Source organism: Anabrus simplex, chromosome 1, assembly GCF_040414725.1.
Source record: "Anabrus simplex isolate iqAnaSimp1 chromosome 1, ASM4041472v1, whole genome shotgun sequence".
Lineage (NCBI taxonomy): Eukaryota > Metazoa > Arthropoda > Insecta > Orthoptera > Tettigoniidae > Anabrus > Anabrus simplex.
In genome coordinates this window covers 1159018560-1159033431 of record NC_090265.1, presented here as the reverse complement: position 1 = coordinate 1159033431, position 14872 = coordinate 1159018560, and the positions used below count along the sequence as shown (strand labels likewise).

The following is a 14872-nucleotide window of genomic DNA, read 5'->3' as shown; positions in this document are numbered from 1 at the left end:
AGCGCTCACACGAAAATGATGATCGTTAACTACAAAGACCTACACCAACACAGTATCATCACCATCTCTCTAGATAAATTATATTGTTCTCGTTACAATACCACACAATATATGTATTTGAGGTAGGAAACCTTTGCACGAGCCTACGTACTTGCACCACGGTCGGCAAATGACAGACTATTAATGTCAGCTATTGCTTGCATGTCAATAAACTTATGTCACTGCTGTTCGAATACTGCTCTTCAACTTGGTTTAACAAAAGTGATGAGCGTCAACTACAAAGACCTACACCAACACAGCATCAGCATTATCACCAACATCATCATCAGTGTTGAGATACAAAATTGAAGCAGTGCGACTTAGTACAGACCAGCACTTGTCACCAAATTCGTAATAGAGAAATAAATTTGGCACATATGTATTTACTTGAATCTACAGTATATTGACAACGCAGGACTATCGAAAGGAGATTCAACTGAACATTTCGTTTGCACAAACATGACTACTAGTTCGATGTAGAATATAAAGGTGACCTGCTTGTTCGTGAACGTTTCTTCACGCTGTATGAAGAAAAAGCAACAGAAGACAAGGTGTGGTCCTCCTGTTTCCTCTATTACAGTTGCCTGCGACTGTTGGAAATACTAGCCCGCTATAGACTGGAAATGCAATTCGTAGGTTATTATTCAACGTGTGGACCGGTATTTTGTCCATATCGTGGAGGCTTTATGACCACTCTATAGCTACTGAAGTGCGTTTCCCGATGACCTTTATACCGTTAATTGTTAGTTCAAATGGCCCTCAACTAAACAGAGAAGCAGCAAGTTTGAAATTACAAAAGAAATCACATTTAATGCATCAGTAAAAAACCAATATAAAACAAACAGACCGATGTAATTGGTTTAGATTCTCTCGGAAGCTATGTCCGGCAAAACATCTGTGAAGTCAATTTCAATGCAATTTACGTTGTTCCCTTTAATATAACCACTGTACCAAGTATAATATTAGCTAAATTACTCTATTTGGTGTCCGATTCTTCACCATGCTACATGCATGTATTCTGTACCAGCTGTATAACAACATATTTTTTTAAGTTTGTCTCCTGCGTAGCTCACTGTTTTAACTGATAAAAGGAAAAACTCTTTCTTCAGCTTTCTGTTTGAAATTCTGGTTCTTTTAGTGCCACTAAAGACCACCATTTCCATTAACAAACACACAACATTTAGTATTTACTCGGTGGACACAGGACTTCCGAGGAGTGGAATTCTTTCATTTACTTGAATCTAGCACCCTACTTTTCAACCTTTCTATCCAATCTCTCATGGTTAACACGTGATCTTTGACAACACAGACTGTCTTATATTAAGTAATTAGACAGCCTGATTGAGTGGTTAAAATTTTATTTTTTTTAGCAGTGAGAATGTGGAGGAACTTCCAAGTTGGTCGAAGAGAATTTGTAATATAAACGAAATATTACAGCATAAGAGCTGAGATAAAAGAAATTATTAAACACAGAACGACTCGTTTCTTCCAAAAATTAACCATCCTAAAATTTCTCAAACTATAACCTCTGTAAAGGGGCTGCCTGGCCGAGGCGGTAAAGGCGTGCTCAGTTCGCCCGGAAGGACGTGGGTTCGAATCCCCGTCAGGAAGTTGTGAAATTTAAGAAACGATACTTTCACTTCGGGAGGTGCATATGGCCCTGAGGTTCACTCAGCCTACATCAAAAACGAGTACCAGGTTAATTCGTGGGGGCAAAGGCGGCCGGGCGTAGAGCTAACCACTCTACCCCATCACGTGCCGCGGTTAACAATGGTGGAAGCCTTTACTTTCTGCTCCTCCAAGGGCCTTCATGGCCTGTACGGAGGTGTCTTTGTCTTTGTCTATAACCTCTGTAAATACAATTTGCGCTCTGTCTGTCCGTTATGAAAAATTATAATTTTGTTTGACTAGAAAACCTTTCCGCGTCGTATGGAGTTCTTAAAGACCACCGGTTCCGTTTCTGTCCCTCTGTGTGTGTGTGTGTGTGTGTGTGTGTGTGTGTGTGTGTGTGTTGACGCCTTTCATTTACAGGAACAAATATGGCGATATCCTCATGGAGGATGAAAGTGACATTGTCATACATGAAGCATATTATGACGGAAATATCATGACGTATATATGATGAACAAGTAGGCTTAGATGTTTATTAATATTGAGCAAGCAAAGCAAGCAAAGTCACCTCCGTATAGGCCATGAAGGCCCTTGGAGGAGTGGAAGGTAAAAGCTTCCACCATTGTTGACCTCGGCACGTGATGGGGTAGAGTGGTTAGCTCTACGCCCGGCCGCCTTTGCCCCCAGGAATTAACCTGGTACTCATTTTTGGTGTAGGCTGAGTGAACCTCAGGGCCATATGCACCTCCGGAAGTAGAAATCTCGTTTCTTAAATTATACGACTTCCTGACGGGGATTCGAACCCACGTCCTTCCGGGCGAACCGAGTACGCCTTTACCGCCTCGGCCAGGCAGCCCCTTTATTAATATTAAGAATAAGATTTTTTAAAATTGGCAATAATCGAATTTCTAATCTTAGAAGGGATGAATCCAGAATGTAAAGCTGGGCTAAGGAAAAGGATTAAATACAGTAATAAGCAGAGAGTATCATTAAGTCGACTACTCTATTTAAGAGTATTTAAATATTTAAATCAGGGAAAAGTATCATTTAAGAACGAGGAAGTAACATTTAAATTGCAGAACTAATACAAATAAGGAAAATAATGGCACCCTATGAAGACAAGACAAATATAATGGAGCTCTAAAGGAAGTGGAGGAGTTGGTGACCTAAATCCAATATCACGAGGCCTAAATGTAATCCAGATGGTTAGGTAAGTTACAGGTTGATTCGCACTGTTTCTAGTTCTTTGCTATTTTAAAATGCTTATCTGGTAGGGTATTTTCTGTATTTTGATTTTTTCTTAGTATTTTTCAAAAATTATACTTGCATTTCCTTGATTGTTATTAATTATTATTTAAAAGGGAATGATTTATAACGAGTAGATTCATTTATGTTTTACCATATTAACACCGTGACCAGAAGAATTACTTTGTATGTACCAAAGAGTAAATTTTAATATAAGTCACTACGACGTTTGTGGCCAAGTTAAATCTGCTTTAATGTCATCTTGACAGATAGTCAGCTGTAACTACAAAAATTAACGTCATATTTGGATCTTCAATGATGTGCAAATGTGTTGAAAAAATATGTTAAGATCTTTGTAAAGAACATTCCATTTAATTAGATTTGGAAATAAAATTGAATATTTACTTCATTAATGCAGCGGTAGGACATAGGTAATACATTTCATATTATTCCGTAATGAGGAACAATATAATGTAAAACAAAATCTAAAGGTTCTCACCTACCCAATGCTATTGATTATAAACTTAAATATCAAATATCAAATAAATGTAACGTTTCTAAGGATACAATAAATAGTATTGAATATGTGGAAACCTTTAGCTTTTCCTTTACATTAACTATTTGGAGTTCTTTGCCGTTAAGATATGTTTCACTGTCGTCGGATATAGTTAATAAAATGAGCAATAAGAATTGTGTGATACTGAAATTAAATAAATGAATGACTTCGATGAATAATTAATAATTAATAGCCACACGAAATTATTATTATTATTATTATTATTATTATTATTATTATTATTATTATTATTATTATTATTATTATTATTATTGTTTTAAACACCGCATTTATACATGTTATTAGTTCATGGTTGTAGAAAATGTTTGCTGTTTAAGGCTTATTTAGTGCAAGATTATAAAGTTACGAATAATTAATAATTAATGAATAATTAATGATATTAATTAATGTGCCATGATATTTTCAAAATAATAATCCAGGTTAGAACATGTAATATACATCGATCAATAAGATGAAGGTAGTGTTTGTCTTCCATGATATGCAGTAAACTATTGTTTCTTTGAAACACAGTCCGACTCGTTGTCTGAAATGGTCAGCGTACTGGCCTCCGGTTCAGAGGGTCCCGGGTTCGATTCCCGGCCGGGTTGGGGATTTTAACCTTAATTGGTTAATTCCAATGGCTCGGGGGCTGGGTGTTTGTGTTGTCCCCAACATCCCTGCAACTCACACACCACACACAACACTATCCTCCACCACAATAAGACGCAGTTACCTACACATGGCAGATGCCGCTCACCCTCATCGGAGGGTCTGCCTTACAAGGGCTGCACTCGGTCAGAAATAGCCACACGAAATTATTATTATTATTATTATTATTATTATTATTATTATTATTTTAAACACCGCATTTATGCATGTTATTAGCTCATGGTTGTAGAAAATGTTTGCTGTTTAAGGCTTATTTAGTGCAAAATTATAAAGTTACGACCTTGTTTCTGGTAATAAAGTCTTCATATGAACCTATTGCTTGTAGAGATTTAGTAAAGCCAATATTCCCGATTATATGTTGCTACGTAGACTAGATAAGTAGTTAGCACATTCTTTCTGGCGGGAGGTGAATACCACCTCTCAACCAGATCATTTTTCCTCCGCCAGTGCAAAACCAGAGATGTTTTAGAATCATCGGCATTTGTCGAAAACAAATGATTAAAGGGGTATATTTTACCTCCCTGGAACTCTCAGGTCCACGCCCTCAACAAAAAATCTTGATATATTTTATTGAATTTATAGTACAAACATGATAAGTGATTTTTGACAATTCTTCGTCGATATTCGAGTTAGGTTATGCCCATGTAAATTATAAACAACGTTGAGAACAAATATTGAAGTTTGTTGGATTATGTACAGAATATTGAGTTTAATTTCATTTCACATAGATCTTCTTCTGCTACCGCTTTTCCCACGCCTGTGGGGTCGCGGGTGCGAATTGTGTCGCACATGTGGATTTGGGTCTGTTTACGGCCGGATGCCCTTCCTGACGCCAACCTTATATGGAAGGATGTAATCACTATTGCGTATTTGTTTCTGTGGTGGTTGGCAGTGTAGTGTGTTGTCTGAATATAAAGAGGAAAGTGTTGGAAGAAACACAAAGTCCCAGTCCCCGAGTCAGAAGAATTAATAAAACACGATTAAAATCCCAGACATGGCCGGAAATCGAACTCGGAACCCTCTGAACCGAAAGCCTCAACATTGACCATTCAGCCAAGGAGTCGGACATTTCATTTCACGTAGATCATAGGACGTGAATTATTTCCTTTTACATGTTTGTATGAGTAAATATTATTCAAATACGGAATAAAATGGAAGCCCAAAACATTAATTTCGTACGAGATGAAATTATTCCAATGTTGTGACGGTGCGAATAGACGATTTTAAAGATGCCATGCTAAAATATTAAGATGTGACATTATTATTTTAAGAGTGAACTGTATTTAGTTTATATTTAATCAAATATTCAATTATAGATATAGTTAATAGTGGTAACAATAGAATCTACGTATCTCATTATGTCAAAGGGAGCAGATAATATCTCAAAAAGGGAAGTTTTTTTAGATGAATGTGGTACAACAGGGATTCTTGAATTAATTTAGATATTGTTTTATAGAAATGGCCGATTTCACTGTTTATTCGGGGATGTGTAATTTTACCTTATAACATGAAATTTAGACACGGTAATGATGAAATCATTTTAAAATTCTTTAATTACCTGTCACGAAAATACTGAAGTGCCTATTACCTTCACGTCCGGCATAGACAGAGTCTATGCTCCTGCATATTTTAATATAGCAGCCGCGTAAATTTCACTTTAATACCAGGTATTTTCATCCGTGTTTTCCCACTGAAAGCACTGAGATGAGTATGTATGTGTGTATGTATGTATGTATGTATGTATGTATGTATGTATGTATGTATGTATGTATGTATGTATGTATGTATGTATGTATGTATGTATGTTCTAGTATTACGTGAAAATAACAGGGCATACTTTCATGATACTTGGGGTATACCTAGGTATTTTAATAGTATTGAAGTGTTTAGTGGATGGAAATGCTACGTTATAATTTAGTGAAACAGAGGAAAATCAACTCTAAAGTTTTTTCGCATGCTCTCCTTTCGTTAATTCACTCAATCTATGTTTTTCCTGCACTCTTTTGTAGGCTTAGTATTCAAAACGTTGGGGTTTTATTGACACTGCTGTAGCTAGTTAGATAAAGGGGAATTTTCAAAATTAATCACATATGAGATTTTCATCCATTGGCATGTTTAGAGGATAGCTTTTCCTATTCGCCTAAAATCCAATTATGTGCAAGTTCACTGTCCACATTACTTGGTTTGTTATTTAGTTCCTTGATGAAATTTACACATCATCATCATCATCTAGGTATTCTGCCTTATGGCAGGTCTTTTCATGGGATGAACCTCTTCCACTGTTGCCTGTCCTGCGCCAAGTTTTTCATGTCCGAATATTTATTTCTTTGGATATTGTCCAACATTTTATACTTTTTCCTTCCTCTTCCTCGTTTGCCTTTCACCATTCCTTCTATTCCTTCTTTCAGTAAACAGTCCCTCCTCAAACAATGTCCGATCCAGTTCATTTTTCTCCTTCTAATGATTTGTAACATACTTCGTTCTTCTCCAACTCTTCGTAATACCTCCTCATTCCTTACCCGGTCTTCCCATTTCACTCGTTCTATTCTCCTCCATACCCCCATCTCTAGTGCCTCCAGTCTTCTCTCATCTTTCTTTCTCAATGTCCAAGTCTCTGCGCCATACAGCGCTATGCTCCACATGTAACACTTAGCAAGTCTTTTCCTCAGATCTTTGTTTAGTGGTCCACGAAATAATTTTGATTTTTTCTTAAAGCCTTCTTTTGCTATGGCAATTCTTTTCTTAATTTCTGTTGTGCAATGCATATCATCTCTGATCATACTTCCCAAATACTTGAAGTTACCGACTCGCTCTATTTCTTCTCCCCCTATACTAATATGACAACTTCTACCTTTTCCTCCAATTATCATACTTTTTGTCTTCTTATTAATTCTCATTCCATATTCTTCTAGTTTCATGTTGAGTTTATCTAACATTTGTATCATTTCACGTTCGCTTTCTCCCATCACAACCATATCACCTGCAAATCTTATACATTCTACTCTCCTACCTCCAACACAAACTCTACTATTTCCATTAAAACTTTCATTGATTATTTATTCGAGGTAGATGTTGAACAGTGTCGTTGATAAAGAGCAGCCCTGTCTTACACCTCTTCCTAATTCAATTTCTTCACTCCACTCATCTCCTATTCTCACTCTTGCTCTCTGGTTTAAATACAAATTCTTTATTAGCCTTCTATCCCTCCGATCAACTCCATGTTTCTTCAGGATTGTTATCAGTTTGCCCCATCTGACACAGTCAAAAGCCTTCTCAAGGTCAATAAATACAGCATAAACATAAGGCACTGAAATCATATACGTATAAGCCACATGTGTTTACTTGTTGTCGGAGAGAGAAGCGAAGATATTGAATAATATGTTTCGAATAATATATATGAAACAGCTTTGTTACCTACTAAACCATTTATAAGAGTACAAACAAAAGAAATTAGTGAAACATGAATGCTGTTTCATTTTAACGTGTTCTTTAAATGATTCGTTAAAAGTCTTCTCATTCTTCCTAAATTTCTATAGCTACCCAAATAAGCATATCCCACCTACAAACATGTCAATAACTTCGAAATATCCCTTAAGAATTAGATATTGGTAAAGGAATGACGTTACTGAATTCTTCTTCCAACCTGATCAAGAGTCCGACCAGATAATGAGGTGAATTCTAATCGTCAAAGACTCGTCGAATTTTAGAAACTTCAACAGAGAGTTAGCCATCTCCTTATTTCCCCGACACTCATTTTCCGTCCATGTGAAGAAAAGAGTAGCGTCCTTCGAGTAATGATGTGTTCGTCGAGGTTATTAAACCACAGTTGTCCGAGATAGTGAGTCGTACTAGCATTCAACTCTTAGGTTTTGAGAGTGGCATGGTCTCCTTTAAATCAACGGTTAAACAAGGGCCTCCCTTGCTCCGCCTTGATCATTTCCGGTCGAATAATTTGTCTGCCTATCGATTCTATGGTAATCGAACAGATCTAATCAATATTTTCGTTTGTGAAAGAACCGTTCACAGGTTAGCTACATGTTGACAACCTGATTTGGGTAATAAAATCGTTATCACTCTATCTACAACGCTAATACCGAGGCATGCTAGTGTAAGAACACGCCATGTTAATCAAGGTTGACACATGTTAAGTGAATGAATAAGCCCTATTCCCCTTACACATTCTCCCTTTAATGAAATAACATCATGCCGTGTACATATCATCTTACTCTAATGAAATCGGCGGTCATGCTATATTTAAAGGAGAGCATACTGCAGAGAAATGTTCTTTTTTTTTATTATCACTTAACATGTTTCAATAAAGTTCTAGTTAACATTACGATATTCAAAAGAGGAAGTGGATCAAGAGGGAGGTTGAAATGGTTTCCTGCTGACATTCTGAATTGGTATTCTTTATTTAAAATCTTGTCAAGTAAAACTAACTTTAAAATAAAATTTGAACATTCTCTATCAATCGAAATAATGGCAAATTACTTATGAAAAGTGTTTGCTATACCTTACTACAGTCAGTCAATAATAACATTACACTGACTGTTGTTAATTGCGTTATAATGTGTGTTCGACGAATTCGAAAGGATTTTTCACATTCACTAGGAGGAGTAAAATATAAGGCAAGAGGAAAGCCATACCACTATAAATAGAGGCAAGACATACTTATCTGGATCAACTAAATGGAAGCAAAACAGGACTCAGATGAGATGGACTACATTTTGTTATTTTTGTATCTGAAAACGTAACGTAACTCCTTCATCACATGGTACAAAATTTGTCTGGCAGGAGAACGTGACGGTCGGCCGAAGACTCTCTCCGAGGGTGGATCCTGCCAGCCTATACCCTGTAACATAGGCGTGGTGAAGATGGAGGAGGTGAACCAGCGTTGTGCTCCTATATTCATGACGCACGCTTGTTGCCCCTGGGAGTTCTATTGCCGTGAGTACCTCTTGGCAACCTCCTTTGCTTTATACTAGTTATCATCTGTACAAACGGCTGTTAATTAATTTTTTTCCTTTCAATTCCAGCCAGTGGAGAGGAGCGCGTCATCGCGTCTGACAAAGAGCCAGGTGAGTAAACTACATTATGTACACATCATCCCGGTAGCAAAACTTCAAATACAGCCACATAAATAATCACGTCAAATTAATAAAAGAATATGTCTCGCTTACCAAGCGAATTGGCTGAGTAGTACGGGATACGTAGTTGTAAGTTCGTATTCGGGAGATGATGGGTTTTAATCCCAACATCTGCAGCCCAGAAGATGGTTTTCCATGGTTTCCCCTTTCCATACCAGGCAAATACTGGTACTGAACCTGGATTAAGGTCACGGCTGCTTCCTTCCCAGTCTTAATCCTTTCCTGTCCCGTCGTTGTCAAAAACAGGAAGCAGATGCATATTGTTATCAGGGTAGTAAAGTAACTAACGATGGAAGAAGTAAGGAGGATATAAAATGCAGACTAGCACAAGCAAGAAAGGCTTTCCTTAAGAAAAGAAATTTGCTCACTTCGAACATTGATACAGGGATTAGAAAGATATTTTTGAATACTGGAGCGTGGCATTGTATGGAAGTGAAACATGGACGACAACTAGCTCATAAAGAGAATAGAAGCTTTTGAAATGTGGTGTTACGAAATAATGCTGAAAGTAACATGGGTAGATCGAATCATGAATGAAGAAATACTTAAGTGAATTGGTGAGAGTTGATCGATTTGGCTAAATTTGGCCAGAAGAAGAGATAGGACACATCTTAAGACACCCAGGACTTCGTACAGTTGGTTTTTGAGGGAAGTGTAGGCGGTAAGAGCGGTAGGGGGTAGACCGAGGTATGAATATGTCAAGCAGGCTAGAGCAGATGTAGGATGAAGCAGTTACGTAGAAATGAAAGGTTAGCACATGATAAGGCTGTATCAAACCATTCTTTGGACTTATGACTCAACAACAACAGGAACATTTACATTCATCGCCTGCAATTCACATAACGCAAATGGAATCTACTTTCAAGTGATTAATAGCCGAAGTCTTAATTAAAGTTCAACTCCGGCATAAGCTTGGCATGAAAATACTAAATTCGTTGCCCTTTCGTTCTGAAGATAGTGGTTTCAATCCGTTTCGGCCTGAGATCAGAACCAAACGAGGGTGTTTAAATGATGATACAAGAATTCCTTTGAGACAAACTTCCAACACCTTGCCATCCCCTGAATTTTATAGCAATTGAAGGGACGTTATATTTTTTCTAACGGCATATCTCGCAAACCACGCCTGTTTATTAATTCAAAATTCCTGTTCTCTGTTTGTATACTTTAGAAAACTGCAAATTTTCGCGTGGTGAAATAATTCTTAGCACTCTACGTACATTCATGGATGAATTGGGGCATGTAGCATATGTTGATTGAAGTTTTATTCCGTTTTATAGGCTTGAGAATCTGAGCACTCCACCTGAGAAGGAGGTTCAACTGAAAGTTTCCTAAAAATGAAATTTAAATATTGTAACATATTTTAAGGTGGCGGGGGTGCGCTTGTCTACTCAGGCTAAGTCAGTCGTGCTCGTTGTTCATTCCATCACTTACAAACCGTAACAATCATGGCACAGAACACATTACACACAGTTCAATTACTGGCACTTATACTATAATACAATTTCACAATTATACTGCATGTACACTAACACAGCCACACATTTCACAGCTTGCGCACCACACAGTCTCACAATCCTGTACGTGGCAAACTACCCACCACAAAAGCCACTAGCACTCATCTGTTGGTCGTATTCATTCACTGACTCCTGCTGATCCCTAGTCGAACACTTCCATACTGCACCAGAGACAAAACGCTCACTCCACAACAGCTGGACATGAGAGGCTCAACTCCTCGACGACAAACAAAACAGAACGATACACTCAACTCCATCTAAGAACACTCACTTCGCAACACTGACTGCACTGCACACCTGACTCCAGCACTCCATTAACTATGCTTCAGCTCGCCTGGCCCGCCTTAAATAGGGAAGTCGCCTCCTCGAGATACTTCCCAAAAGAACTAGTCTCCAGAGTTCTTCCGATTCGAAATGATCTGAGTTTATATTCCAGGTCTTTCGAGTGCCGTCGGGAGGCCTCCAGTTAGAGACCAGAGCGATGGCAGAGAAGGGCTCGCCTTGCGTTCCTGACACGATCATGATCAGTTATTCGTGAGGGATGCAAGGGCGAGGATCAATATCAGGGTAGGAACGTCAGCAGTTCCCAAGGCGAAGCTGATCATTCTCGTTCCTCCCCAAGATCTTACAACAAAATGGTGGCCACTGACATAGTATCATCAAATACTTCAAAAGCTTCGACAAAACATATCTTCCGTATTGATTTCCTTCGGTCATTCATGTTCGTACTTCAATCTATGTATTTGCTCTTACACCTTAATTATAAAAGAGCTCCGAATTTCACTCATCAAATATCTAGATATTTCCCCTACGAGATCCTTATCCATAACCTCCAAGTAAGATGTGATCTTTCTAAATAAAGTCTAAATAAGCTACTGGAGACTACTTCTTTTGGGAAGTATCTCGAGGAGGCGACTTCCCTATTTAAGGCGGGCCAGGCGAGCTCAAGCAGAGTTAATGGAGTGTCTGTACATTGACTATTTTGGCGAAAGTTTCGTTCAGATATCCATATCTGTTTCAGGTCTAACAGCGACCAGCTGCATATGTTTTTGCTTTGGTTTCTGTTTGTCTGAGTTCTTATGACTTGAAGCCAACGGCCGTAGCCGTGTTGAAACACCGGATCCCGTGAGATCTCCGAAGTTAAGCAACATTGGGCGTAGTGAGGAGTTGGATGGGTTGCCACGCGCTGTTGGTGGGGGGTAAGGGAATGGAGGAGCGGAAAGAAACTGGCCACCCTACCGCACGTAAACTCCGACTCAGGAATACCTCTGCGGAGGTTCGGCCCAGTCTTCGGGGAGAATAACCCTTACCTTACCTTATGACTTGAAAACTGCTGGATATATTTCTACCAAATTTCATATTTAGAATTCACCTGTCCTTAGGTAGGTTTTAGGGTCAATATCGTTTATAAATTACTGAATTGACTAGGGGTTTATACGAAACCGAAATCGTGATTTTTCACTCTCACAAAATATGCACAACCAAACTTAATAGATATCTACCTGCCTTAATGGAAATCAATTTCTAAAACGTTTTGCTCACGTGCATCATTTCAATACGAGAATTAATAAGGGAGATAACATTAATAGACCGTTTTTCAGTTAATATGCGTGTAAAGCATACTTCTTATAACTGTAAAACTACTATAAATATTTTAACAAAACTTCATAATTTGCCTCCCTTTGTCCAAAGGCAGGTTTTAAGATCCATAGCATTTCATATTCCCGGAGGGGCTAGGGTTTTATAAGAAACGGAAACAGTGATTTTACTTTCCCAAAAAATATACCAAACCAACCTGGATGGGAATCGACCAACTTTCATGGAAATCAATTTTTAAAACATCTTCCTCGTGTGCACTTTTTCGATAGAATGATTAATAAGGGACATATTATTAACGGACGGTTTTACAGGTTAAGTCCAGTGGACATAGATCGAAAGGTGTTGTACGTGGAGCAGTTTCTTGATCTATCTAGATAAATAAAATCATAACGACCGTGTGTCTGTACATTGACTATTTTGGCGAAATATTCTTTCATTTACCCGTTTCATGTTTAATAATGACCATCTGCACATTTTTAATCTTTGGTGTCTCTTTGTCTGTTTGTCGATTTGTCCGTTTGTTGAGTTCTTATATCTGGGAAACTAACTGGATATATTTTTACCAAACTTTATATTCAGAATCAACTTGTTTTGGGGTAAGATTTTTTTTTGCTAGGGGCTTTACGTCGCACCGACACAGATAGGTCTTATGGCGACGATGGGATAGGAAATGTCTAGGAGTTGGAAGGAAGCGGCCGTGGCCTTAATTAAGGTACAGCCCCAGCATTTGCCTGGTGTGAAAATGGGAAACCACGAAAACCATTTTCAGGGCTGCCGATAGTGGGATTCGAACCTACTATCTCCCGGATGCAAGCTCACAGCCGCGCGCCTCTACGCGCACGGCCAATTCGCCCGGTGGGGTAAGATTTAGGGCCAATATTATTTCTAAATCCAGGATTTGTTTGGCGGCTTATAGAACGTCGAAACAGTGATTTTACCGTCCCCCAAAATATACATAACTAAATTTAATGGAAAACTAATCAATTTCTATTACTTTCTTCTCACGTGCACCTTTTCGATAGGAAGAAAACAAGGGAGATATTATTAATGGGCGGTTTTACAGGCTGTCATATCATTTCAAGTTGGGTTAAAGGGTTTAACTAAAGAGCCATTTTACTCTTTCGATAGAGTAGATAATAAGAGAGGTTATCGTCAACCATTGGTTTCATGAGTTGTGAGCCACAGCATCACTCCCGGTTTCAGATTATCAACAATATATAACTGATAAGTATAACAACTTAAAACCAGGAACTGTACCGTTCAATAAACACTGTAATCATCCTCACTCTGTCTCCACTTTGTTCAACTTTATCGTCCCTCACGTTACTTCCACGTGCTTTCGTAGAAGAACATCAGTTTAACATGCCGAATTAAACGTTTGAATACAGGCATGTAACTTCGCATAAATTCATGAAGATATCGTGAAATCGACTACTAATTCCCGTGCGAATAACGGGTACATATGCTAATATTAAGATAAAATCCGTAAATAAATAGCATACAAGGTATACTTGTTCAATAAATATTTCATAAGAAAGAAATTACAATGACAATAATAACGTTCAGGTTTACCTCAGGGCCAAAGTATTTATAGAGTGGTGATTGGTGCGATGAGTCTGCTGATGATTTGGTTCCCGCCATAGGGATCATTTCGTCATGTTCTGTGCCAGATTTCTATCACAACAGCACAGTGCATCGTATAAAATGAAAATATTCATGTAAATTTCACCATGAACTAAAAATACAATTTGTGGTTTATGTGTGTTCGAATAAGGCTAGAAACCACACTTTAGAAAATCATTTGTAGATTATGTTCAACACTGTACTAACTTATGGAATTATAAATTTAAATGGCCATTTCTAGTTAGGAACCAACAATCTTGTAATTTAACGAATAAAATCATAGTAGTAATAATAATAATAATAATAATAATAATAATAATAATAATAATAATAATAATAATAATAATAATAATAATAATAATAATAATAATAATAATAATAATAATAATAATAATAATAATAATAATTTTGGTCTTTTCAGTACGATAGGTCTTGATAGACGCTAATATGTCTTAAAAAATGTATTCTTTAACATTCAAATAAACCTACTGAAATGGTGGCCTGACATATCGACCACGAAGAGGTATTCGTGATTTTTGAGCTCAGACACGTCTACGATCATAGAAGTGTCAGAAAGAATTATTTAAATATTGAGAGTATGTTACATATACAGTATATCCATTCAACAAGCACGGATCAAAGAGACTCTCATTTTGGTGTTCAAATACCATATTTATCAATTCTTTATTTTGAAATTTGTAAAATCCTACTAATGCGGAAAAATAATATTATTCAATGTTCAATGCAGCATAGCAGCTCATCTACTGTAGTAAAATTTCCGTGAGTACAAGGAGCATTTTATTGTAATTAGACTATCGCATTGTAATCAACGTCAAGCTTGTCATAACAGAGAAACTGTTATGACGTGT

At 37.6% G+C, this 14872-nt stretch overlaps 1 protein-coding gene across 2 annotated transcripts in view; it reads left to right on the top strand.

The window, feature by feature from the left end:
• Nucleotides 1-14872, top strand: part of LOC136877044 (kielin/chordin-like protein) — a 70609-nt gene that overhangs the window by 39873 nt on the left and 15864 nt on the right. For both annotated transcript variants that reach the window (XM_067150859.2, XM_067150851.2), the window contains exons 6-7: nucleotides 8915-9067; nucleotides 9157-9198. In XM_067150859.2, the coding sequence (XP_067006960.2) occupies nucleotides 8915-9067; nucleotides 9157-9198 (195 nt within the window). The remainder of the gene's footprint in view (nucleotides 1-8914; nucleotides 9068-9156; nucleotides 9199-14872) is intronic.